At 39.5% G+C, this 25,763-nt stretch overlaps 1 protein-coding gene across 8 annotated transcripts in view; it reads left to right on the forward strand.

The window, feature by feature from the left end:
• Positions 1-24,426, forward strand: part of ANO4 (anoctamin 4) — a 460,570-nt gene extending 436,144 nt beyond the window's left edge. For all 8 annotated transcript variants that reach the window (XM_082349613.1, XM_082349609.1, XM_082349612.1 and 5 more), the window contains 5 exons: positions 410-557; positions 6,653-6,772; positions 19,620-19,725; positions 21,284-21,479; positions 23,654-24,426. In XM_082349613.1, the coding sequence (XP_082205739.1) occupies positions 410-557; positions 6,653-6,772; positions 19,620-19,725; positions 21,284-21,475 (566 nt within the window). In that variant the 3' untranslated portion in view covers positions 21,476-21,479; positions 23,654-24,426. The remainder of the gene's footprint in view (positions 1-409; positions 558-6,652; positions 6,773-19,619; positions 19,726-21,283; positions 21,480-23,653) is intronic.
• Positions 24,427-25,763: the final 1,337 nt, after the last annotated feature.

Raw genomic sequence — 25,763 nt, forward strand, 5'->3', positions numbered from 1 at the left:
ACTCAATGAGCACCTACTCTGGGCCAGTGCATCAGGAACTTGGTCCATAAAGATGAACTGGAGAGACCCTATAGGTACTCCCAAGGAGCTCCCAGTCTGGTGGTATCTTGACATTGCATGTGCCAATCTGATCAGATAGTGTTTGGTGCCTTATCATTGACTAGAATTTTCTACTTATATCTGAACGCGATTGAGTTTTAAGTCATGAGCATGGGCACTTCCATGCAAACTCCTTCAATGCCAAGGTTTTTGAAGGTACAAATCCTTCCTCCTGGTTGCAAGAATCAGTATTTGCGATGGTGGAAGGACCCGTGCAAAGGACTATTGAAAATGAATTACCCCAGTTGTTTTTATAGTTATCACCTCTGCTGTTGTGTCTGGAATTAATTCAACACTTCTCTTTGAATAGGAATTTGGTATGGAATTCTTGAAGGCATTGGAATTCTCTCTGTTATTACAAACGCATTTGTCATAGCGATCACATCTGACTTTATCCCTCGCTTGGTGTACGCTTATAAGTATGGACCTTGTGCAGGCCAAGGAGAAGCTGGGCAAAAGTAAGTGTGCCATAAAGCCATCATGAAATCCCCATTTCCTAGCCATTGTGTGCTGTTGGACACTCAGACAGAAGCCTCTGCATTGGAGTACATGGGACACAAGCCCAGGACAGAAGGCCTGTAGTGGGGAGGTGGAAATGTGATACAATAACACTTTTGGCCAAAGAAAACACATTCTGATCTATTGAAGGGTTGGAAGTCATACAAGTCATACAAGTTTTAGGTGGAATCCAATGTGAGAAAAGCAATTAGTCATTTTTCCCCCTCCTGCCCACCATGAATTCAGAAGTGTGTAGTATGCTAATGTGTGTAGCAAAAAAAGTGTTCCATGATGTATAGTTATGCCATTTTTATGAGTTTATAAAAGTATAGCTATAATTTGATTCCTCTTGTGTCATGTGTAGACTCTGCAAATTTTACATGGGAAATGTGCAATCATGTGCCAAGTACTCACAAGGTATTCCATAAATATTTGTGGAATAAGTAACTGAATGATTCTTTCCTGGCATGGACTTGACCAGTGTCTATATTACCACAGGCAAGTTGGGTGAACTTAACTCGCTGAGCACTCAATACTATGGCATCACCTCAATGATTCCCAAAGCCAGCCAGGGCTCTGTATTTCTGGTCAGCTAAAGCCTTGGCAAAATTATAACATGTCCCCTAGCTTTCATTTCTACACCCTTGGAAAAAAGATTAAAAGTCCCAACATACTTTAATGGGAAAAAAATAAAACAACCCTGTTTGGCTAATGTCAAAATAATATACTTAATTGTGGGATTTAAATGTCTGTAGGTCAGAGTGGAATGTGTGTTGGGATCATAGGGTCCTTTTGGTGCCCCAGAAGTCATCTCACTTAGGCTCCTGCATATTCCTACAAGCAGCCCTGCCTCTTAGTTTACTAGTCTGAGCCAAACTAATTCATCCTCTATAGCCAGTGTAGTTCCATCAGCCCCCAAGGGGTACAGTGCCACCAAATCAAGTCAGCTAAATTTATACACACCTGACCTAGGTCCAATTTCATTATTCATCCTACATAAATGCTCTAAGGCATAGATAACTGAATGAGATAAAGCTCACAATCCAGCTATTTGAGGAAGCTTCTATAAAGTTCTTCACTAACCACGTGGCCATTAAATGTGAATTATCTAGCCACTTTAAGTGAGCATACCATCCCATTTTAAGAGAGATTTAAAGACTTACATTGTACTATGCATGCATTTCTTTCTACCTGTAACTGTTGTGAACATTCTCTGCTTGACTCAGCCTAGAAGAGCTTACCTTTGTTCAAACCACTTTCACGTATGTTTTGCATTTGATTCTCAAAACAACGCGGGTAGCGGGATATGCATTATTAGCCTCGCTTTGAAGAGCAGAAAGAGATTGAGAGAGGTTAAATCCATAATCACAAGGCAGAGTAACTGATGGAGCCCACACGAAGGTAAAGCCTAGACTCAGACAGTGCCCTTCATCCTGAACCTCACAGCCCTCGGGGCCCTTGCCAATAAGTGCTTATCCAACTCATCTAACAGTCAACTCCCTGGGATTTAAATCTTGATGGTTATTTCCATTCTTCCGCTACTTCAAATATGGTAATACCTGTCTTGTTCTGGAGGAAACCAAAAAATAAAGTGGGAACATTTATGCGCAGCTGATAATGAATCAAAGCTTTAGAATTTTGACGGCCTATTAGATTTAAGACAATGTTCATGGTGATTAGAATTTCTCTAAATAGCCTCCTTAATTCAGTTTTACTGAGCTCTTTGGGCCTTTTTTTTTTTAAACAATGTTTCTCTTAAGAGCCTTTTGCTACCTTCAATATTTGTAGATCTACTTTTTATCTTCTAATCCATTGGTCACTTTTCTTTTTTTCAAATAGTTACATTTGTGTATGTTTCTTCATGAATCTTATTTTCTGCCCCACCAGCTACTCTATTATCCTTTTTAGGTTTTTTTTTTTCCAGTTTAAAAATGCTTCAGAGATGACTGAACTCATAGAGGAGAAGCATTGTCAAATTTTAGATGTCATAGGCTTTTAAGGTAGCATGCGCAGTCGGAGTGAGATCCCACTTAGATTAAATCCGGCTGTGGAAACGCCATATTTCAATTTAAATTGACCCTAAATCAACAGTATTCCAACCAAACCAATCACCTTTCTCCAAAACCCCAGGCTTCCTCACCTTACAGGTTTCCCTGGCTCCTCCATGGATGAGAATTTCACTCCTGTGTCCAGGGTCATTCAGTTCACAGGCCCCTCGTCCCTCTGACAGCGTGCTTCAGTTATTCCTGGCTGCACATTCCCAGCAGACGAGTCTTCAGCAGCACGGTGGGGAAGATATTCTCATTTTTCAGCCAGATCTGTTCGTGAAAGGAATACTGTGGTTTGAGGCAGTGGTCTCCACACAAGTGGGTACACAAGAATTTTTCAAATGTTTTCATCTTCCCTCTTAAGACATCCTGTCTTTCCAGCTGCCGGTGATCAGAGTGTTGTTCATTGCCTACGAAATGAAGTCACTTCCTCTTTCAGGGTATCTTCCCAAGGGCCCTTTAGAAAGAGCTTAGAGAACTAAAATCACCCCTGGGCAGACATCAGGAGACAGAAATTGTGAAGTAAAGTTGAAGATGTATATGATAAAATTGTTCTGTCAATCAGAGTTAAAATTTCAATCAGCAAACTAAATTTTTTTTCCAGAAGGCACAAATAACCAGTTTGATCCCTCACCCTCAATGAATGCAATAAACTAATTACTTTGTTATCAGGTAGACATGGATTAGAGTTTGGGAACATTCTCTAAGGATATATGCAGGCCTTAGACAATTACTGTGAGGTATATACCTGATCTAGTGATATAAATCAAGCTGATTTTCCTGTAAAAATAGTGATGTCATAAGGAGTTAGAGACTTGATCAAGGACACAATGCTCGAATTTTCACAGAATGAGCTACAAATATCTTAATGAACTATAAATAATGTATTTATATAAGCTATAAATCAATTAAATCGATCAACACAGAAACCAATTGCAAAGTTGTATTTCAGAAGATAAAGCTTATGGTTACAGAGGTCTACTCTTATTTCATAATGTCTGACATTTTCAATGCAAGAAGTCAGAAGTCCACTTTCTTCTGTGCTTATCTCATTAGCCTAATTTATTACCTATAAATAAAGTTATCTACAAATTAACCTGTAAATAAATTAGTCATTTGTTGTCTACAAAGCATGTCTGACTTTAAATGCACAAACCTGACCTTATTTCTCCTTGCTTTTTTGCCCTTTCAGCCCTATCCCCATGCTATTTGAGTCACAATGCCTAAAACCTCAAAAGCAAATTTAGTAGCAGAATTCAAAGACACTCTGCAGTGACTTTGATCTGGAATCTACAAATTCAAAAGTCAACTTCTGATTCTGTTCTCTCCCTTGAAAATGATGATAATGATCACTAGTTCATCCTTTTCCCCCACAGTAAAGGATGGAAAGCAATAAGTAATGAATGGTTTTAAAACCAGAATTCTCACATTTAAATAAATGTCTTCTCAGAAGTTACTTGGAAAACGTATGCATTCTAATTCAAACAATGCTGTCCTTGCATAAGACATTTTTCTGAATCTTCTTTCTTGGAAATGCCTTCAGAGGCCATCTGCCAACCCCTTAAGAAAACTAACTTCATTATTTTATATTCTCAGGAAACTCTTCCTTTGTCTGATACTTTTTTCTCCTTCCCTCTCACTTCTCCCTGATCATCAGTGTAGCCTCATCTTTCCTCTGTCTCACCTGGAGCTGGGGGTGTGTCACAGTGAGGATACATAGACCTCCTGCCAGCAAACTTAGTAGACATGGGATCTGCTGCTGCCTGTGGCCTTCCTGCTGTAACAGTAGGTCACTGAGTTGACACATGGATGCCACTGGCTGAACTCTATACGATGAAGTGTGGGAAACCTCATTTCCCTGAATTGATGATGGTCTCAACTGTTTGATGTTGGCAAGCTAAGATTCTACCACAGGGAAAAGAATTAGATAAATGCGTAGAAAATTCAGTATTAGCAGTTCCTCTTCTTCCCTGATTATGGAAATTATATGGAAAGAAGACTTACTAGTTCCATGTGTAATGCTTTGCACCCAGAAGGAGTACATGCCCACTAAAGGCACATTTTCAACTTGATTCATGACTGACATTACATGAATATGCTTAATAAAGAGTTCAACTATGTCTCCCTTTTATCTTTTATTTTGAATGTAAGGTATTCAGCCTGTGAGATGGGTATTTCATTCGAATTTAGGTTCTCTACTGAGTTTTTTAACAGAGTAGCCATTAGCAGCTTTAATCTTAGTAAAGCTCGGGCTGCTGTGTGAGAGAAGAGTGTAGGAGGGGTTGTAATTATTCCATTTCAATGCTGGGCCTGCTTTTGCCAGTTTCCAGAGCACCTTTCCCTTCCCACAGCTCAGCTCCTGAAAAGATTCTGCTCTATTCTGTATTTCACAAAACTGGCTCCCTCTCTGTGACAGCTAATCATCATCAAGACTCTGTTTTCATATCATGTTCTAGGCAGTTCATAGATGAGGGAGAAATCATTTCAAATTACCTTTTTATGGAGTGATGGGAGAGGCCTGCTGCCAGTGGGAGTAGGGCATGTTACACACGCACTGACCATTTGTTTCACCCATGAGTGACTGTTGACAAATGGATCCTTCTGCTTGGTTCATTTCTTTTAAGGCCATGATGAAACCAGTGACTTGTCTTGAGCAAGACAACACATGCACAGAACCCATGTGCTCTCACAACTATGTTTGTGTTATCACTTGGGTTTGGTATTCAGCAACTTTGGATAATCACATCAGACATGTTAATGAAGAGAGTCTGAAGACCATGATTTCTTCTTTCAATTAATAATTAAATATTTATTGACCTCCTGCTAGATGCATGAAATAAAATGAATAATACCACTCACATTTATTAAGATCTTGCTATAGGCTAAGCATTATATCACTTGCTTTACATATATCATTTCATTTCATTCCCACAATGACCCTATGAGGTGGACACTTTTGTTGCTTAAAGGGTTGCATAATTTGCCAAGATCACATGGCTAGAAAGCAGCAGAGCTACAATTTGACCCTAAAGCCCAAGTGTTTTGTATTGTAATATACTGACCCCCATCCCCCAACACAGAATGAAAGCCATATCCTCAAGAAGCTTATAATCCCTGGGAGGTCCAGGCAATACTTTTACTCCTGATCCATCTTCAAGACCTTGATAGAATCTCTGGTACTTTAATTTTCCTCCAATCAAATAAATTGAATTCAATATTTACTGGATTCCTACACTGCACGAGACTGTCCTAGGATACCAAAATATCTATGACACCTCTTCTGATCCAAAAAAGAAAAAAACCACTATAGTCCAAAGGAGAAGACATACATGTATGCAGCCAACTCTAGTATAAGCTATATGGCCATTGTGAAGTAAATATAGCTGCACCACAGAGAGAAGGGAATGAGTCTTCTGACTGGGGGGATTAGGACATTTTCACAAAAGAGGTGACATCTCAGTTGGTGAACACTATTACCACTCGTAAAACATGAGTAAGGAATCCCAAGAGAAAAGACAACATGAGCAGAGGCATGAAAGTATATGATACATGAAAGGAACATAATCTAGCATGACTGTAGCATGGGATGTGAGTTGGGAGGGGGGTTATATTCATACTAGTTATATTCAGGGCATTATGAGAAATTATAGATAATCATTAATGAAGGAATGTGATTATGTGTGCATATATGTGTGTGTCATCAATGAAAGAAGTGGTGACTTATTTATGCAGATCATGCAATGCTTTTGCCCATTTCACTGAAGCACTGATTAGAGTAGTGATGGTCTAGATGATGATTCTGCACAAAAAGGACTATAACAAAAGAAATGACTTGTTCTTCATTCAACATACCCAGGGCTTTACAGTGTATTCCAACTTGAGCGCTGTGACAAGGCAGGTCCAAGTAAGGCACCTATAACTGTGGGGATTTCTAGGAAGCAGAGCCTTGGTGAATTGGATGCAGAGGTGATTCGAGTCCTAATTATAGAATCTGTTTTCTTTTGTAGGTGCATGGTTGGCTATGTGAACGCCAGCTTGTCTGTATTCCGAATTTCTGACTTTGAGAACCGATCTGAGCCTGAGTCTGATGGCAGTGAGTTCTCGGGGACTCCTCTCAAGTACTGTAGGTAAGTGTGGCACTCTTAGCCTCAGCTGGGCTGGCTCTGCCGTGGGGAGGTGTTGCTCAGACAGTGGCCCTTTTCGACTGAGTGGATTTACAGCTGCGGTTCTCAAACTTGATTATGCATTACAATCCCCTGGAGAATTTTTAAATCTCTTTATGAGGCTGTGACCCAGGCAGATTAAAACGTAATCTCTGGGGTGAAACCCAGACTTCCAGATCCAGGAAGCCCTTGTAAGAGGAACCCAAAGAGACCCCCACTAAGACATTATAATTAAAGTATCAAAAGTTAAGACAAGGAGAGAATATTAGAAGCAGCAAGAGAAAAACACTTTGTTACACACAGGCATATGTCAGTTTTGTGCACTTCGCAGATACTGCATTTTTTAAAAATTGAAGGTTCGTGGCAATCCTGCATCGAGAAAGTCTGTCAGTGCCGTTTTTCCAACAGCATTTGCTCACTTTGTGACTCTGTGTCACGTTTTGGTAATTCTTGCCATATTTCAGATTTTTTCATTATTATTATATTTGTTGTGGTGATCTATGATCAGTGATCTTTGATGTTACTATTGTAATTGTTTTGGGGTGCTACAAACCCTGCACATGTAAGACAGTGGACTTAATGTGTTCTGACTGCTCTGTTTCCCCATCTCTGCCTCTCCTTGGGCTCCCCTCTTCCCTGAGACACAGTATTGAAATTAGGCCAATTCAATTAATAACCCTACAGTGGCCTCTAAGTGTTCAAGAGAAAGGAAAGCCACACATCTCTCACTTTAAATCAAAAGCTAGAAATGACTAAGCTTCGTAAGGAAGGCAAGCTGAAAGCAGAGATAAGCAAAAAGGTAGGCCTCTTCCACCAAACAGTTTGCCAAGTTGTGAATGCAAAGGAAAAGTTCTTGAAGGAAAGTTAAAGTGCTACTCCAGTGAACACCCAAATGATAAGAAAGTGAACCAGCCTTACTGATGATCTGAAGAAGGTTTTAGTGGTCTGTACAGAAGATCAAACCAGCAACAACATTCCCTTAAGCCAAAGCTTAATCGAGAGCAATTGACACTCTCAATTCTGTGAGGGCCAAAAGAGGAAAGGAAGCTACAGAAAAGTTGGAAGCTACCAGAGGTTAGTTCATGAGGTTTAAGAAGCAGCACCCATAACATGCAAGTGCTGATGTAGAAGCTGCAGCAATTTGGTTCAAGATGGCGGAGCAGGAGGACGTGCGCTCACTCCCCCTTGAGAGAGCACCAGAATCACAACTAACTGCTGAATAATCATCGACAGGAAGACACTGTAACTCACCAAAAAAGGTACCCCACATCCAAAGACAAGCCCCAGTGAGATGGTAGGAGGGTCACAATCACAATAAAATCAAATCCCATATCCACTGGGTAGGTGACTCACAAACTGGAGAACAATTATACCACAGAAGTCCACCCACTGGAGTGAAGGTTCTGAGCCCAACGTCATGCTTCCCAATCTGGGGGTCTAGCAATGGGAGAAGGAATTCCCAGAGAATCACACTTTGAAGGCTAGCAGGATTTGACTGCAGGACTTCAACAGGACTGGGGGAAACAGACACTCCACTCTTGGAGGGCACACACAAAGTAGTGTGCTTATCAGGACCCAGGGGGAAGGAGCAGTGACCCCATAGGAGACTGAACAGACCTACCTGCTAGTGTTGGAGGGTCTCCTGCAGAGGTAGGGGGGTGGCTGTGGCTCACCGTGAGGACAAGGACGCTGGCAGCAGAAGTTCTGGGAAGTACTCCTTGGTGTGAGCCCTCCCAGAGTCTACCATTAGCCCCACCAAATAGCCTCTAGCTCCAGTGCTGGGTCCCCTCAGGCCAAACAACCAACAGGGAGGGAACTCAGCCCCATCCATCAGCAGACAAGCAGATTAAAGTTTTACTGAGCTCTGCCCACCAAAGAAACACCCAGCTCTACTCACCACCAGGTCCTCCAATCAGGAAGCTTGCACAACACTCTTAGATAGCCTCATCCACCAGAGGGCAGACAGCAGAAGCAAGAAGAACTACAATCCTGCAGCCTGTGTAACGAAAACCACATTCACAGAAAGATAGACAAAATGAAAAGGCAGAGGAGTATGTACCAGATGAAGTAACAAGATAAAACCCCAGAAGAACAACTAAATGAAGTGGAGATAGGCAATCTTCCAGAAAAGGAATTCATAATAATGAGAGTGAAGATGATCCAGGACCTCGGAAAAAGAATGTAGGCAAAGATCGAGAATATGCAAGAAGTGTTTAACAAAGACCTAGAAGAATTAAAGAACAAACACCTAGAAGAATTAAAGAACAAACAGAGATGAACAATACAATAACTGAAATGAAAAAGACACTAGAAGGAATCAACAGCAGAATAACTGAGGCAGAAGAACAGATAAGTGACCTGGAAGACAGAATGGTGGAATTCACTGCCGTGGAACAGAATAAATAAAAAGAATGAAAAGAAATGAAGACAGCCTAAGAGACCTCTGGGACAAAATCAAACGCACCAACATTCGCATTATAGGGGTCCCAGAAGGAGAAGAGAGAGAAAAAGGACCCGAGAAAATATGTGAAGAGATTATAGTCGAAAACTTCCCTAACATAGGAAAGGAAATAGCCACCCAAGTCCAGGAAGCACAGAGAGTCCCAGGCAGGATAAACCCAAGGAGAAACACTCCAAGACCTATGGTAATCAAATTGACAAAAATCAAAGACAAAGAAAAATTATTGAAAGTAACAAGGGAAAATTGACAGATAACATACAAGGGAACTCCCGTAAGGTTAACAGCTGATTTCTCAGCAGAAACTGTACAAGCCAGAAAGGAGTGGCATGATATATTTAAAGTGATGAAAGGGAAGAAGCTACAACCAAAATTACTCGACCCAGCAAGGATCTCATTCAGATTCGACAGAGAAATCAAAAGCTTTAAAGACAAGCAAAAGCTAAGAGAATTCAGCACCACCAAATCAGCTCTACAGCAAATGCTAAAGGAACTTTTCTAACTGGGAAACACAAGAGAAGAAAAGGACCTACAAAAACAAACTCAAAACAATTAAGAAAATGGTCATAGGAACATACATATCGATAATTACCTTAAATGTGAATGGATTAAATGCTCCAACCAAAAGACACAGGCTTGCTGAATGGATACAAAAACAAGACCCATCTATATGCTGTCTACAAGAGACCCACTTCAGACCTAGGGGCACATACAGACTGAAACTGAGGAGATGGAAAAAGATATTCCATGCAGATGGAAATCAAAAGAAAGCTGGAGTAGCAATACTCATATCAGATAAAATAGATGTTAAAATAAAGAATGTTACAAGAGACAAGGAAGGACACTACATAATGATCAAGGGATCAATCCAAGAAGAAGATATCACAATTATAAATATATATGCACCCAACATAGGAGCACATCAATACATAAGGCAAGTGCTAACAGCTATAAAAGAGGAAATTGATAGTAACACAATAATAGTGGGGGACTTTAACACCTCACTTATGCCAATGGAGAGATCATCCACAAGAAAATAAGTAAGGAAACACAAGCTTTAAATGACACAATAGACCAGATAGATTTAATTGATATATACAGGACATCCAAAACAGCAGATTACACTTTCTTCTCAAGTGCACATGGAACATTCTCCAGGATAGATCACATCTTGGGTCACAAATCAAGCATTGGTAAATTTAAGAAAAATGAAATCATGTCAAGCATCTTTTCTGAACAAATCACTATGAGATTAGAAATAAATTACAGGGGAAAAAAGGTAAAAAACACAAACATATGGAGGCTAAACAGTACATTACTAAATAACCAAGAGAGCCCTAAAGAAATCAAAGAGGAAATCAAAAAATAACTAGAGACAAATGACAACGAAAACACAATGATCCAAAACCTATGGAACACAGCAAAAGCAGTTCTAAGAGGGAAGTTTATAGCAATAAAATCCTACCTCAAGAAACAAGAAAAATCTCAAATAAACAATCTAACCTTACATCTAAAGGAACTAGAGAAAGAAGAACAAACAAAACCCAAAGTTAGTAGAAGGAAAGAAATCATAATGATAAGAGCAGAAATAAATGATACAGAAACAAAGAAAACAATAGCAAAGATCAATAATACTGAAAGCTAGTTTTTTTAGAAGATAAACAAAATTGATAAACATTTAGCCAGACTTACCAAGAAAAAGAGGGAGAGGACTCAAATCAATAAAATTAGAAATGAAAAAGGAGAAGTCACAACAGACACCGCAGAAATACAAAGCATCACAAGAGACTACTACAAGCAACTCTATGCCCAAAAAATGGACAACCTGGAAGAAATGGACAATTTCTTAGAAAGGTATAACCTTCTAAGAGTGAACCAAGAAGAAATAGAAAATATGAACAGACCAATCACAAGTAATGAAATTGAAACTGTGATTAAAATTCTTCCAACAAACAAAAGCCCAGGACCAGATGGCTTCACAGCTGAATTCTATCAAACATTTAGAGAAACACTAACACCCATCCTTCTCAAACTCTTCCAAAAAACAGCAAGGAAGGAACACTCCCAAATTCATTCTACGAGGCCACCATCACCCTGATACCAACACCAGACAAAGATATTACAAAAAAGAAAATTACAGACCAATACCACTGATGAATATAGATGCAAAAGTCCTCAACAAACTACTAGCAAACAGAATCCACCAATACATTAAAAGGATCATACACCATAATCATGTGGGATTTCTCTCGGGGATGCAAGGAGGCTTCAGTATATGCAAGTCAATCAGTGTGATACACCATATTAACAAATTGAAGAATAAAAACCATGTGATCATCTCAATAGATGCAGAAAAAGCTTTTGACAAAATTCAACACCCATTTATCACAAAAACTCTCCAGAAAGTGGGCACAGAGGGAACCTACCTCAACATAATAAAGGCCATATATGACAAACCCACGGCAAACATCATTCTCAATGGTGAAAAACTGAAAGCATTTCCTCTAAGGTCAGGAACATGACAAGGATGTCCACTCTCACCACTATTATTCAAGATAGTTTTGGAAGTCCTAGCCACGACAATCAGAGAAGAAAAAGAAAGAAAAGAAATCCAAATTGGAAAAGAGGTAAAACTTTCACTGTTTGCAGATTACATGATACTATACATAGAAAATCCTAAAGATGCCACCAGAAAACTACTAGAACTAATTAATGAATTTGGTAAAGTTGCAGGATGCAAAAGTTATGCACAGAAATCTCTTGCATTCCTATACACTAACAACGAAATATCAGAAAGAGAAATTAAGGAAAGAATCCCATTCACCACTGCAACAAAAAGAATAAAATACCTAGGAATAAACCTACCTAAGGAGGTAAAAGACATGTACTCAGAAAGACACTGATGAAAGAAATTAAAGGTGACACAAACAGTTGGAGAGACATACCATATTCTTGGATTGGAAGACTCAGTATTGTGAAAATGACTATACTACCTAAAGCAATCTACAGATTCAATGCAATCCCTATCAAATTACCAATGGCATTTTTTACAGCACTAGAACAAAAAATCTTAAAATTTGTATGGAGGCATAAAAGACCCCAAATAGCCAAAGCAATCGAGAAAGAAAAACAGAGCTGGAAGAACCAGGCTCCCTGACTTCAGACTATATTACAAAGCTACAGTAATCAAAACAGTATGGTACTGGCACAAAAATAGAAATAGATGGAACAGGATAGAAAGCCCAGAAATAAACCCATACACCTATGGTCAAATAATCTACAACAAAGGAGGCAAGAATATACAATAGAGAAAAGACAGTCTCTTCAATAAGTGTTGCTGGGAAAATTGGACAGCTACATGTAAAAGAATGAAATTAGAACACTCCCTAACACCATACACAAAAATAAACTCAAAATGGATTAAAGACCTAAATATAAGACCGGATAGGATGAAACTCCTAGAGGAAAACACAGGCAGGACACTCTTTGACATAAATCGCCACAGTATCTTTTTGGATCCATCTCCTAGAGTAATGGAAATAAAAACAAAAATAAACAAATGGTACCTAATTAAACTTAAAAACTTTTGCAGAGCAAAGGAAACCATCAACAAAACGAAAAGACAACCTACAGAATGGGAGAAAATATTTGCAAATGATGCTACTGATAAGGGATTAATTTCCAAACTATACAAACAGCTCATAGAGCTCTATATCAAAAAAACAAACAACCCAATCAAACAAAGGACAGAAGATATAGACATTTCTCCAAAGAAGAGATACAGATGGCCAAAACGCACATGAAAAAATGCTTGAAATCACTAATTATTAGAGAATTCAAATCAAAACTACAATGAGGTATTGCCTCACACCAGTCAGAATGGTCAAAAAGTCTATAAATAAATGCTGGAGAGAGTGTGGAGAAAAGGGAACTCTCCTACACTGTTGGTGGGAATGTAAATTGGTACAGTGACTATTGAGAACAGTATGGAGGTTCCTTAAAAAACTAAAAATAGAGCTACCATATGATTCTGCAATCACACTCCTGGGCATATATCTGGAGAAAACCATAATTTGAAAAGATACACGCACCCCAGTGTTCATTGCAGCACTATTTACAATAGCCAAGGCATGGAAGCAACCTAAATGTCCATCAACAGAGGAATGGATAAAGAAGGTGTGGTACATATATATGATGGAATATTACTCAGCCATAAAAAAGAACGAAATAATGCCATTTGCAGCAACATGGGTAGACCTACAGCTTATCATACTAAGTGAAGCCAGATAGAGAAAGATAAATATCATATGATACCATTTAAATTTGGAATCTAAAGAAAAAAAAGATACAAATGATCTTATTTCCAAAACAGAGACTCACAGACATAGAAAACAAACTTATGGTTACCAAAGGGGAAAGGGGGTGGGGGAGGGATAAATTAGGAGATTGGGATTAACATATACTCACTACTATATATAAAATAGATAACCAATAAGGACCTACTGTATGGCACAGGGAACTATACTCAATATTTCATAAAACCTATAAGGGTTATTACAAAATCTGAGGAAGAATATACATATATATATTCTGAATTGCTGTGCTGTAAATCTGAAACTAACACGATATTGTAAATCGACTCTACTTCAATTTTTAAAAAGTTGCTAAGGAGGTAGATCTTAAAAGTTCTCATCACAAGAAAAAAAAAATTTTAATAATAAATAAAAGCAGAATCCAGAGTACTATGTAGAGCACTGCAACCAACTTTTACCCAAAGGGCATTTGCTGAACTGGGTAGACTTACACTTTGTTTTTCAAAGCTTCACATCATTAGGGAATTTGAAAGGAAATAGAGAAATGACCAGCTTGTGAGTATAAATCAAAATATACACTACATAAAACAACAATATATTCATACTAGAGTCAGTTGTACAGCAATGGCCACATGCAACAGCATAGATAAATCTTAGTAGCACAATGTTAAAAAAAAAAAGCAAGTCTCAGAAGGCTGCATACTGTATAGCATCCTTTCTAGAAAGTTCAAGACAAACAAAACTGAACAATATCATATTCAGACAAATGAATATACATATACATAACAAAAATATGTTAATGATAAAAATGAAGTTCAGGATAAGGGAAGCAAGGAGATGAGATGAAGGAGGAGCCCAGAGGTGGATATAAGTTCCTGGTAATATTTTAATTCTTGGGTTGCATGGAGGATTTATGAGCGTTCATTATGTTATTAAACTATTAAATATATAAACATAAAAATTGCAGAAAAGAAGAACATGAATGGACCAATAAGATTAGTTATAAAAACTAAGAATTGTGATTAGTCCAATTTTGTGCAACAGAGGGCCAAAATAATGTTATAAAGAAATGCAAAGGATGAAGAACAGTCAAGATATTTTTGAAGAATAACAAGGTGGATATTTACCTTACATTAGATATAGTATAAAATCATAATAATTATATCAGTGCGGTGTTTAACATGAATAGAAAATGGAATAGAAATGAGAACTCAAAAATAAATTGTGCAATAAAGATGTACTCACAAAATAAAACATACAGTATGATTCCATTTATATAGAATTCAAAGCAGATAAAAGCACTGTTTTATTTAGGAACACTTGCATAAGTAGCATAATTATAAAGAGAAGCAGAAAATTACAGTAGTTGTCACCTCTCGGGGTGTCTGGCATTGCCAGTGAGGCATTTCTAAGCCACTGACCCTGTTCTGTGGCTTAACTTGGATGAGGTTCACTTATCATTCTTTGAAATGTACATTTTTTATTTTCACAGTTAAAAAAAAAATGGGAATGAATTAACTGGTGCTAGAATATACCTGGTGCTAGAAAAATAATGTTTGCAAGCCAATCATCCATTTCCTGAGAAATAAAAGCAGCTATAGAGAATTCACTAACTTAACGCCAAAAGGGAACACCCCATCTTTCCCACATGTAAAATTGAAGCCAAGAAATTTAAAGTTTTACTTTCTGAAAACAGTTCTGACTCACTTGGAAAAATCCTCCAAACATTAACACCACTGGGCTACATTGTATCTTGGAAGGTACTAGGCTAAAGGATCAGAAGAGTGAAACTGATTATCTTGAGGCTTGGTGTCCTGGCTGTTTCTACAGAAGGGCAGGGAAGTGTTTTCTTTGTACAAGTGCCAGAGAACATGCAGCCGATCATTTTGCAAAAAAGTTAGACTGCATCAAAAACAGAAACACGGGGTACAAATGACATCTGAGCACGGCCCTCACCAAAACCTCTGCTGAGTGGAAAAGGCCAAGAGACCAGGGGGAGGTTGCACTGTGAACTGAGAGCTCCACTTACAACAGTCATCCGCAAGCTCACAGAAGAAAAGAGTGAGTCCAAAATTTTAGAGCAGGGTAGGACAGACCCTAAGTTTGTTGATAGGGAAAACTGATGTCCAGCGATGCTTCATGAATTACCCAAGATCATTATTAGTCAGACAAACCCCAAACATGGTTCCAGTATACTTTCCAGCACATAATTCTGGAGACAGCTGCCAGCAGCAAAGCAAATGACAAACTCATTGGCACTACTGAGTTTTAATTCCCTTAGGGTAGCATTAAGAAATTTTCTAGAGAGAAACTTGACTTTATGGTACAATGGCTTAAGAGAGTAGGAAGCCAGAAACCTGCTGCTTCTGAAAACAAACTTCCTAAGAATTTCACAACTTCTGATTCTCGTTCTCAGAACCTAAGTGCCAATGTAGACGCGTTGTGTTCCTCTGAGTACAGGTTAGCAGAACTCTGTGACAGATCACAAATGGATGTATATGACACACAGGCTGAACAAATAGATGCATATTCTCAACAACTTGATCCCTACATAGAAATTATCTAAAATGTTGCCAACTCACCATAGCCATGAGTATGTGTTTCCTAAATATTAAAAAGCACATGTAAAGAATATTAGTTTTTAAAATACTGAAAAACCATAAATTAACATTTAAAACCACCACTTAAAACCCTTTACCTTTTGCATATTGTATGTGTACAGTTTTACAAATGGTCATTGTGTTTGATAATCTACTCTCATTGAGTGATAAAAAGTATTTCAACTTTCTAGTTTTCATACTTATATTTAATGGCTGTTTATATTTGATGTATACTAGTTTATTCAGCTATGCTGAATAAAGGAATTCATTTATCTGCTATGAGTTTACAGCATGAATTTTCTTTCTTTTTTTTTTAAATTTATTTTTATATTTATTTTTGGCTGTGTTGGGTCTTCGTTTCTGTGTGAGGGCTTTCTCTAGTTGCGGCAAGCGGGGGCCACTCTTCATCGCAGTGCACAGGCCTCTCACTATCGCGGCCTCTCTTGTTGCGGAGCACAGGCTCCAGACGCGCAGGCTCAGTAGTTGTGGCTCACGGGCCCAGTTGCTCCGTGGCATGTGGGATCTTCCCAGACCAGGGCTTGAACCCGTGTCCCCTGCGTTGGCAGGCAGATTCTCAACCACTGCGCCACCAGGGAAGCCCCACAGCATGAATTTTAAGAATGACATCTGAATTGTACTTTTTGGAAATGGTCAAGGAAAATGGTCTGCAAGATCAAGGAAAAACTATGATTTTCCACCCAGTGAATTTAGAAGGTATCTGAGGAGGAAGAGATTTGTCAAAATTCTTCAAATTAAAAGCCAAACAAGATCTGAGAAGCTAGGAGATGGAGCAGGCAAAACAAAGGGCAAAGGACAAGAGCAGAGAAGAGCATAAATAGGAAAGGGACCAGTAGGTCCTGAAAAGAACTTCCTTCTCTAATGAACACTATTGTGTAGAAAGTTTAAGGAGTCAATGACGGTGACTCTTTTTAAAAAAAAAATTAATTTATTTATTTGTTTTTATTTTTGGCTGTGTTGGGTCTTCGTTGCTGCACGTGGGCTTTCTCTAGCTGGGTCGAGTGGGGGCTACTCTTCGTTGCGGTGCACGGGCTTCTCACTGTGGTGGCTTCTCTTGTTGCACAGCACGGGCTCTAGGTGCGTGGGCTTCAGTAGTTGTGGCTCACCAGCTCCAGAGCACAGGCTCAGTAGTTGTGGCGCATGGGCTTAGTTGCTCCGCAGCATGTGGGATCTTCCCGGACCAGGGCTTGAACCCATGTCCCCTGCATTGGCAGGCGGATTCTTAACCACTCCGCCACCAGGGAAGCCCCAATGATGGTGACTCTTGAAGCAATTCAGGTTCCCTCCTTTTATATATACTTTTGTCTGATAATTAACCATGTGTATAATAAAAAGCATACTGCTCTTTTTCTTCTACAATACTTACTTGGACTATATTTGAAATATGGGTAGCTAAAGACAAATAAAGGAATTACATTTGTTATCTTAATTGGAAAACACAATTCCTGGTTCTTGACTACCTGTGCTCTGCAAAAAGTAAAAGAAGGTTAGAATAGTCTATGCAAACTTTTAGTCCTGAATAAAATTATTCTTCCTAAAATTTCAGGCATTGTTTACTGGACCTATGACAGGAGCAGATTATGTAACAATATATTAGAATGAGTGTTTTCAATGATTATGTAATCCTTATCATCATAGGGAGAACCAACAGTTTGAAGGCACTAACATTCACTTTTTTACGTATGGTTGATTTACAGTTTTGTATTAGTTTCAGGTGTACAACATAGTGATTTGATATCTTCATAGATTATACTCTAATTAAAGTTATTATAAAATATTGGTAATATTCCCTGTGCAGTATGTTACATCTTTGTATATTATTTATTTTATACCTAGTAGTTTGTACCTCTTAATCCCCTCCCCTATCTTGGCCCTCCCCCATCTTGGCCCTCCCCCCAGTCTTCTCCCCACTGGTAACCACTAGTTTGTTCTGTGTATCTATGAGTCTATTTTGTTACATTCATTTATTTGTTTTATTTTTTAGATTCCACATGTAAGCGAAGACATACAGTATTTGCCTTTGTCTGACTTACTTCACTAAGCATATGGGTATATATCCGAAGAAAATGAAAACACTAATTAGAAAAGATATATGCATCCCAATGTTCATAGCAGCATTATTTACAATAGCCAAAGTATAGAAGCAACCTAAGTGTCCATCAACAGATGGATAAAGGAAATGTGATATATAATTAGATATATGTGTATATACACACACGCAATGGAATATTACTCAGCCATAAAAAAGAATTAAATTTTGCCATTTGCAACAACATGGATGGACCTGAAGGGTATTATGCTTAGTGAAGTAAGTCAGACAAAGAAAAACAGATTCATTCTTAATTTCAGCACCAAGCACTCATCATAAATATCACGTTACTGGCAAAATAATCATGATACATTACTATTATATTCCATAGACACTAATAATAATTAAGATGATGATATTGATGATGATAATGGTCACAGCTCATATTTTTGTAGTCCTTGATATTTTCAAGGATGCCCTGCATAGAAATTATCCTGTATCCTCATATGCAAATTAGTGACGACCTTAAGGTTAGGTACCTGGACGATCATAGTTTTTATTTGGACAAGGGCAATTTAGTATGTCTACACAGCAGAACTGTTGTAATAACCAATATTTCCATATCTTCTCACATTTCTGGAGCGAATGAAAAGAACATTCAAAACACATGAAGACTACATGACGCTGAGCGTCACCTCTCAGTTTTTCCACCTGAGAATAGTAATGATATGGTAAGGATAAAATGGAGTCACATGGATCTAAGTTCCTAGGATAGTGCTTGGTTGATGCTTACTCAGAAGTTACAGTTGGAGCATATTTTAGGAAGGACTCTAGTGGCAAGTGGCAGAAATCCAGTATAAACTGACTTAAAAAGAAATTCATTGGTTCAGGTAACCAGCAGGTTGGAGGGGTGATATTAACGTTAGTAATGACTAGATCCCAAGTCTCCAGCAGTGTCAGCAAGAGACCACCTTTCTGCTGGCTCTGTTTTTGTTCTGTTGACTGCATTCTCAAGCAGGCTCACTTCACACAGTTTGTGATGCCCACCAGAAGCTCCAGGCTTTTACCTTCTGTGGGCTTCGTGATAATTCACTAAGTAATCATTCTAGCAGAAGATCTGGTGATGAGTCTTACTGATCAGGTCTGGCTCATCTTCTGAGCTGGGGTCAGGGTGGGGAAGAACCCTGCCCAGCCCACAAAGATGATTCTCCAGAGAAGAAGAGAGATTCTTTTACCAGAAGAGATGCTGGACAAGCAAAGCAACAGATGTCTAGTATACAGAAACTTTGTATACTTTTCTCCTGTGAATGAGGACTACATAGTGGGGATGGAAGAGATCTGGGAGTCAGGAAAATCATAATTTGGAATATAACAGTCTCCTGTGTGTTTATAGATACCGAGACTACCGTGACCCTCCTCATTCACTGGTGCCCTACGGCTACACACTGCAGTTCTGGCATGTCTTAGCAGCCCGACTGGCTTTTATCATTGTGTTCGAGGTAAGTTTTCTCAACCAACTCCTTTATTTCCTTTGACATAATGAAGTAACTAGAAGTAATGAATGAATTGAAGTTATGAGAACTTTCAATATGATTATTTACGTCCAGAAGCAGGATAAGTAATACTATGTAATCTCTTTCTTTTTCTCCTCCTTAAAGTATTTGAATTTTCTAAGAAATATTTGAAAGTCCAGGGTTGACTGTTAAAGAATAAGTCAGGAATCATTGGTCCTAAATTTATTTTTTTAGTATTTATTTTTTTTAATTTATTTATTTATTTTATTTTTATGGCTGCGTCTGGTCTTAGTTGTGGCATGCAGGATCTTTGTTGAGGCACGCAGGATCTTTGTTGAGGCATGCAGGATCTTTTGTTGCGGTGTGTGGGCTCTTCGTTGCTGTGCACGGGCTTCTCTCTAGTTCTGGAACACGGGCTCCAGAGCACATGAGCTCTGTAGTTTGTGGCATGGGGGCTCTCTAGTTGAGGTGTGCGAGCTCAGTAGTTGTGGCGTGCAGGATTAGTTGCCCCACGGCATGTGGGATCTTAGTTCCCCAACCAGGGATCGAACCCGCGTCCCCTGCATTGGAAGGTGGATTCTTTACCACTGGACCACCAGGGAAGTCCCCCTGGTCCTAAGTTTAATATTCTAGGGCTGCTGTTCTTAAAATTCAGGAAAATTGCAGTTTTTCCATCCCCACTCCCAGAGATTCTGATACATTATGTCTGCAATTTGCTTTTCGCAGCCCTCCAAGATGCTTCTGATGTTTAAGGACAATGTTTGGAAAACACTGAACTGAGTGTTACAAGTGGTAGCCTCTGGTTATGCATCATCATGACATTACTTATAAAGTATAATCTACCTAGTAATTGCCTGTATTATGTGTCAATAAAAATACACCATCTATTTTTAGTCTTTAAGAAAATTGCTACTAAAAATAGTTTGCATTCCCATAACTCTACCCATAAATGGAACTTTCATCTCTCTTGTTACATATTTATATTAAAGCCAGATTAATGCAAGTGAAGGCTGCCTCTTGGCTCAGACTAGAAGTTTCCTATTCAGGCATACCTCGGAGATATTGTGGGTTTGGTTCCAGACCACTGCAATAAAGTATTTCACAATCTGTGAAGCATTTTAAAATATTTTCTTAAAATTTTCATAATAACACCCATTTTGTGGATGAGGGAATTGAGGCTCAGAGTGACTTATCCTCAGGTAAACAGATAGCTCTTAAGTGGTAAAAGTAGAGCTGGAATTCAAACCTGGGCTTTCTGATTCCACAGTATATTCTTCTGGCTCTCCTTTGCATTTTCTGGCCATTGCTTCTCCGCCTTCTTTCCTGAGTCCTCTTCTCATTTCCTGTACGGTGCCATTACACCAAGTTCAGTCCTCACCTATCCCTGTGACTCTGTTTCCTCTCACACACCTCCTCTGGCCTTATTCCACTTTCCAGACACACCAGAGGCTCCACATCCCTGTTCTTGACCAGCTCCCAGAGCTCCTTCCGCTAAGGCTGCACAATAGACCTGACTCTGTTGTATTCTCCCCTGTGTTTTTAGCACCTCGTGTTTTGTATAAAACACCTCATTTCATATCTGATCCCAGACCTCCCAAAAGATCTAAGGGATCGAATGAGAAGAGAGAAGTACTTGATTCAGGAGATGATGTATGAAGCAGAACTGGAGCGTCTTCAGAAGGAACGAAAAGAGAGGAAGAAAAATGGAAAAGCACACCACAATGAGTGGCCGTGACCAGGTCGGTGAGAAGTGCTTCATGGTCTGAAACCTCTCCTTGGCTGGGAGGGGCGCTTTCAACTCCCTGAATCAAAGCTTGCCATTGTTCTCCTGATAGGGATGCAAATAAATCCTTTAGAAGCTTTCAAAACCAGCTTGTTTCTGACTAAAATTGCAAATTTAACTTAATCTTCCCTTTGCACACAACTCGTGCAACTCTTCTCTGTCTCCGTGTCACACTCTGGCCTGGCAGCCAAGGTCTTCATGAGTTGGCCTAGGTGTCCCCTGAAATAAACCCTCCTCCCCCTTCCACTCTAGCCTGGCTATTCTCTTTCATCAGAAAGAAGGGGCATGTTACCATGGGGATATTAAAGTCACTTTTTCATCTCACCCAAGATGGCCTTCCCTCCATCACCCATTTATTGTTTCCTCCCAGGCTGATCCATGTCAGGCCACACCCGCTAAGAAGGTTTCCTCAGACTCATCAGCCCACTGAGACTTACTCCTTATAAACGTCTCTGGTTACTGCATCAGTACCACATGTACTGACAGATATTGATATGTGTTGTTAATTTGTGATATTCAAATAGTTATTAGGCTTCCCCAGCACAATTGTAAGCATCTTTAGGAAAGTCTCTAGGGATTGTAATTTATTCTTCCAGCTGGTTAGCAAAGCGGTAAGTACATGGCGCCCATTAAATGCACATTTAATTAATAAAGGCTGGGTGCATTATGCTTAAAAACACTGTAAGAAACTTCCATGATGTTCCCACATATCAGAAAGTTCTTCTGAAACCTTCTCTCTGGCAAGGCAATTACTATCTGTGTGTCCTTAGACAAGTCACTTAACTTCTCTGTGCCTCAGTTTCTTCAGTGATAAGATGAGCCCTCAGTTTTTATACTCTAGTATTCCAGCATTTCTTTTGCCTTCCTTGCCTTCATTCCTCTCTCTCCACTTGTTTGGAGACTAACATTGAAACGTTTTCCAAAATTTGGCCTCCAAAAGAAAATTGAGATATACAGGAAAAAAAAGTATGTTTTTCACTTTTCATATAGGTTACGATATAGCAGATATCTGCAGAGATGTTTGTTGTTAAATTAGTGAAGTTTTATCAACCCGGATCTGCATTAAGAGTCCAGGAGGTTATCGTGAGTTGGGTATGAGGGTGGACTTGGAGGATATCACCTAGACCCCAGGCCACAGGGATAATATAATAGTATACAGATGTTGAATTGGTTCTGCCCTCAATTCCAAAGTAGGCCTTGGCTTCACTAAAGGCAAGAAGTGTTTTGCTACTTAGTAATTTTGCCATTTTCCAGGTCTGCCATTTGGCTATATGAGTTCAGGAAAATTACTTAATTTTTCTGAGCCTGCTTATTGGGTAGAACTAATTTGCAGCTCAAATAAGGTTATGAGTGTGAGACAATTACAAAACAAAATGCTATCCAATACTATATCGGATTTGCACTGTTGCTAAGCGTTGCATTGTAGTCCAGCGGATTCTAGATCTGGCTGTCTGTTCTCTATCTATATGACCTGGGGTGGGGCATTCCCATGGATTCGGTGTCCACATCTTCAAGAGAAAAGGAGTTGGACTAAACAATACTTTAAGAGCCTATCTGGCTTTAACCTTCTGGGATTCTATCATTTGCTCCAAGCCCCTGGCCCCCTGCACCCATTCTGACCGCCTTTTCTCTGGCTCTGGTCAGCTTTCAGAGGAGAAAGGCTGACTACCCAGACGGCTTGAGTTGGCGTAGGAGGCACACATTATTAGTGAAGAGAGCTGCTCCAGCGCCCAGAGACCAGCGTGCCGCGCTGGACTGTCCTCACCTCGGGGCTGTGCTGGGCTGCAGGGCCCTTCGCACTTGACAGTTCCTTCCAGCCTCATCACGATGGGTTGCTTTCTCCCCAAAGAGGACATCTGTGCATTTTGCTTGAAAGCATAGTCTTTGTCTGTCTCTATTATTTTCCCAACAGTTGGCAGGAAGTCACCTTCCTTCAGACTGCCTTTCTGACTCAGTCTGTTCATCTGTAAAGCAGGCACAGTAATGTCTATACCATACCTGACTTGGTTCAGGGTTACAGATTCTTCGAATGCCTTTGATTCACACTAAGTACAGACCATTGTACATAACGTCCTTTAAGCCATCATGCGTACTTCGGATTTTAATACCTTTTTTTTTTTTTTCTCCCAGGTAACAGTTCATTTGCAGGCCAAGGACCTGAATTCTGTTTACTTCTCCCAGCTGTGCAAAAGCACATTCAAGTGAATGACTAAAACGCAACCGCAGTGCATGTCGCCGAGGTCGGCAGCGGCAGGGGGGTCAGCGCCCTTAAAGGACTGCCTGGGAAACCACGCTGCTGTGAAATCACGTTGCAGCCCAGCACACAAATGCTATGTATCCTTAGACCATTCTTGACCAAGCAAGCATGCACATCATGGGCTGTTACAGTCTCAAGTTTTTAAAACCAAGGGGAACTTGTATACTGGGCCTGTTTTTCAGCCTGTTTGCTACCTTTTTTGCATTCGATCCCACTTGAATTTTACAGACACTGGGCTGAAAAGGGTATTTGGACACCTGGACACACATTCCTAGAATGTCGTATGGTCCTAATTCCGTGTCACCAAACAACACAAACAAGACCCTGTTTACAACTTTTTCTTTCTTTTTTTTAATTTCAGATCTTTCTGAGGAGATTATATATGACATATCTATAGCTATGTGTATGGCCATAGATGTATTTCTGTGTGTACATATGTATAGTCATGTATTCTTACATATGTACATACAAATACAGAGATATATAAAAGTACATAGAACTTCCTTACTTGTAAATAGCCAAAAGGTACTGACATGAATGATGAATTTTCACATTTAAATAGTCATCAACATGAGGCCATGTTTAATGCTTGTATAATGTGATGCAATAAAATTTAAAATAAATTTATGCACATGGAATATTTTTAGCCGGGTCTTCTGAAATTCTGTTGTAGTTTCTTCTCACAGAATATGAGGAATCATAGAGTGGGGTCTTTAAAGAAAGTCTGTCACTCCCAAACACTCCTGAGAAATCACTTCATCCTTCAGAGAGACTACATTTTTCTTCCTAACCTACCTTTTCCATATTGCTTCCATTCTACCTTCTTAGAGAGGGTACCAAGCCAGCTAATTAGAAATCACTTGGAAGAGTTTGGAAAATGCCACTGATGCAATTTGTTGAGGAAATGTGAAATATAACCAATGATACATATGATGCTTTTGATTACCCTGCCTGATAGTATGCTCTGCTAATCCTAGCAAAGGGACTGTCTGTCTGGATGGGGGAAGGGGGGCCGGTGGGGGAGTTTACTTCTAAGCAACGCCTGTTGTTGTAATTACGCTTCTTCCAGAGATTGCAGAACCTGACTTTGAATTATGTTATCAGCTTGCCTATGCCAGTCAGGGAAATGGGAATGCTCCTATTACCGCATCCATCAACACTGTCTCATTTTGGCTGTGGATTCCTGAGCTGATGGATTCCCAAGAACCTTAAATGTCTCCTTAGATGGGAACAGTTGGTCAGAGTGGTTTTGGGCAGGCTAGAACTTCAGCCATTTCGTAGTTTCATCTTTCTAGTACTCCTTCTGACCTGATGTTCCTAGGAGTGAAATGCAGTTAACCCTTGAACATCACAGGTTTAAACTGTGAGGGTCCATTTATAAACATATTTTTTTTCAATAAATACATAATACAGTACTACAGGACCTATGATTGGTTGAATCCATGAACCGTGGATATGGACGGCCAAGTGTAAAGTTACATGCAGACTTCTGACTGCACGGAGATTGGCACCCATAACCTCTGCACTATTCAAAGGTCAACTGTACTAACCCTAGCAGAGCCTAAACTAAGGAGATGTATTATATGGGAACTGAAGACAAGAGGCCATTGGCAGAGTTTTCTTTTCAATCATGGCTAAGAAGTCTGTGAAATATTTCACATCAGCCCTCGGGGAAAGGAATTTCCAAGGAAAGTCTCAAAAGATGAAATACAAAGAGATGCTCCAAACAGACAAATTGCTCTACTGACCCAGTATTGTGACTTTTGCTTGTTATGCCTGAAGCTCTACCTCTAAGCATCATGAACCAATAGATCTTTGGATTTAATACATCCATAGCTTCTCTCCTACTCCTTGGAGCAGGAAGAGTGGCAGAGGCAGGGGAAGGAATGTAAACCCTCCTTGGGTTTGCAATGGGCCATGAACATTCAGAACTAGGTAGAGGACCACCCAACGCACTGGTCAGGATAAGGAAGTAAACATTTG

This window comes from Balaenoptera borealis (assembly GCF_965194805.1).
Source record: "Balaenoptera borealis genome assembly, chromosome: 13".
NCBI classification, from domain to species: domain Eukaryota; kingdom Metazoa; phylum Chordata; class Mammalia; order Artiodactyla; family Balaenopteridae; genus Balaenoptera; species Balaenoptera borealis.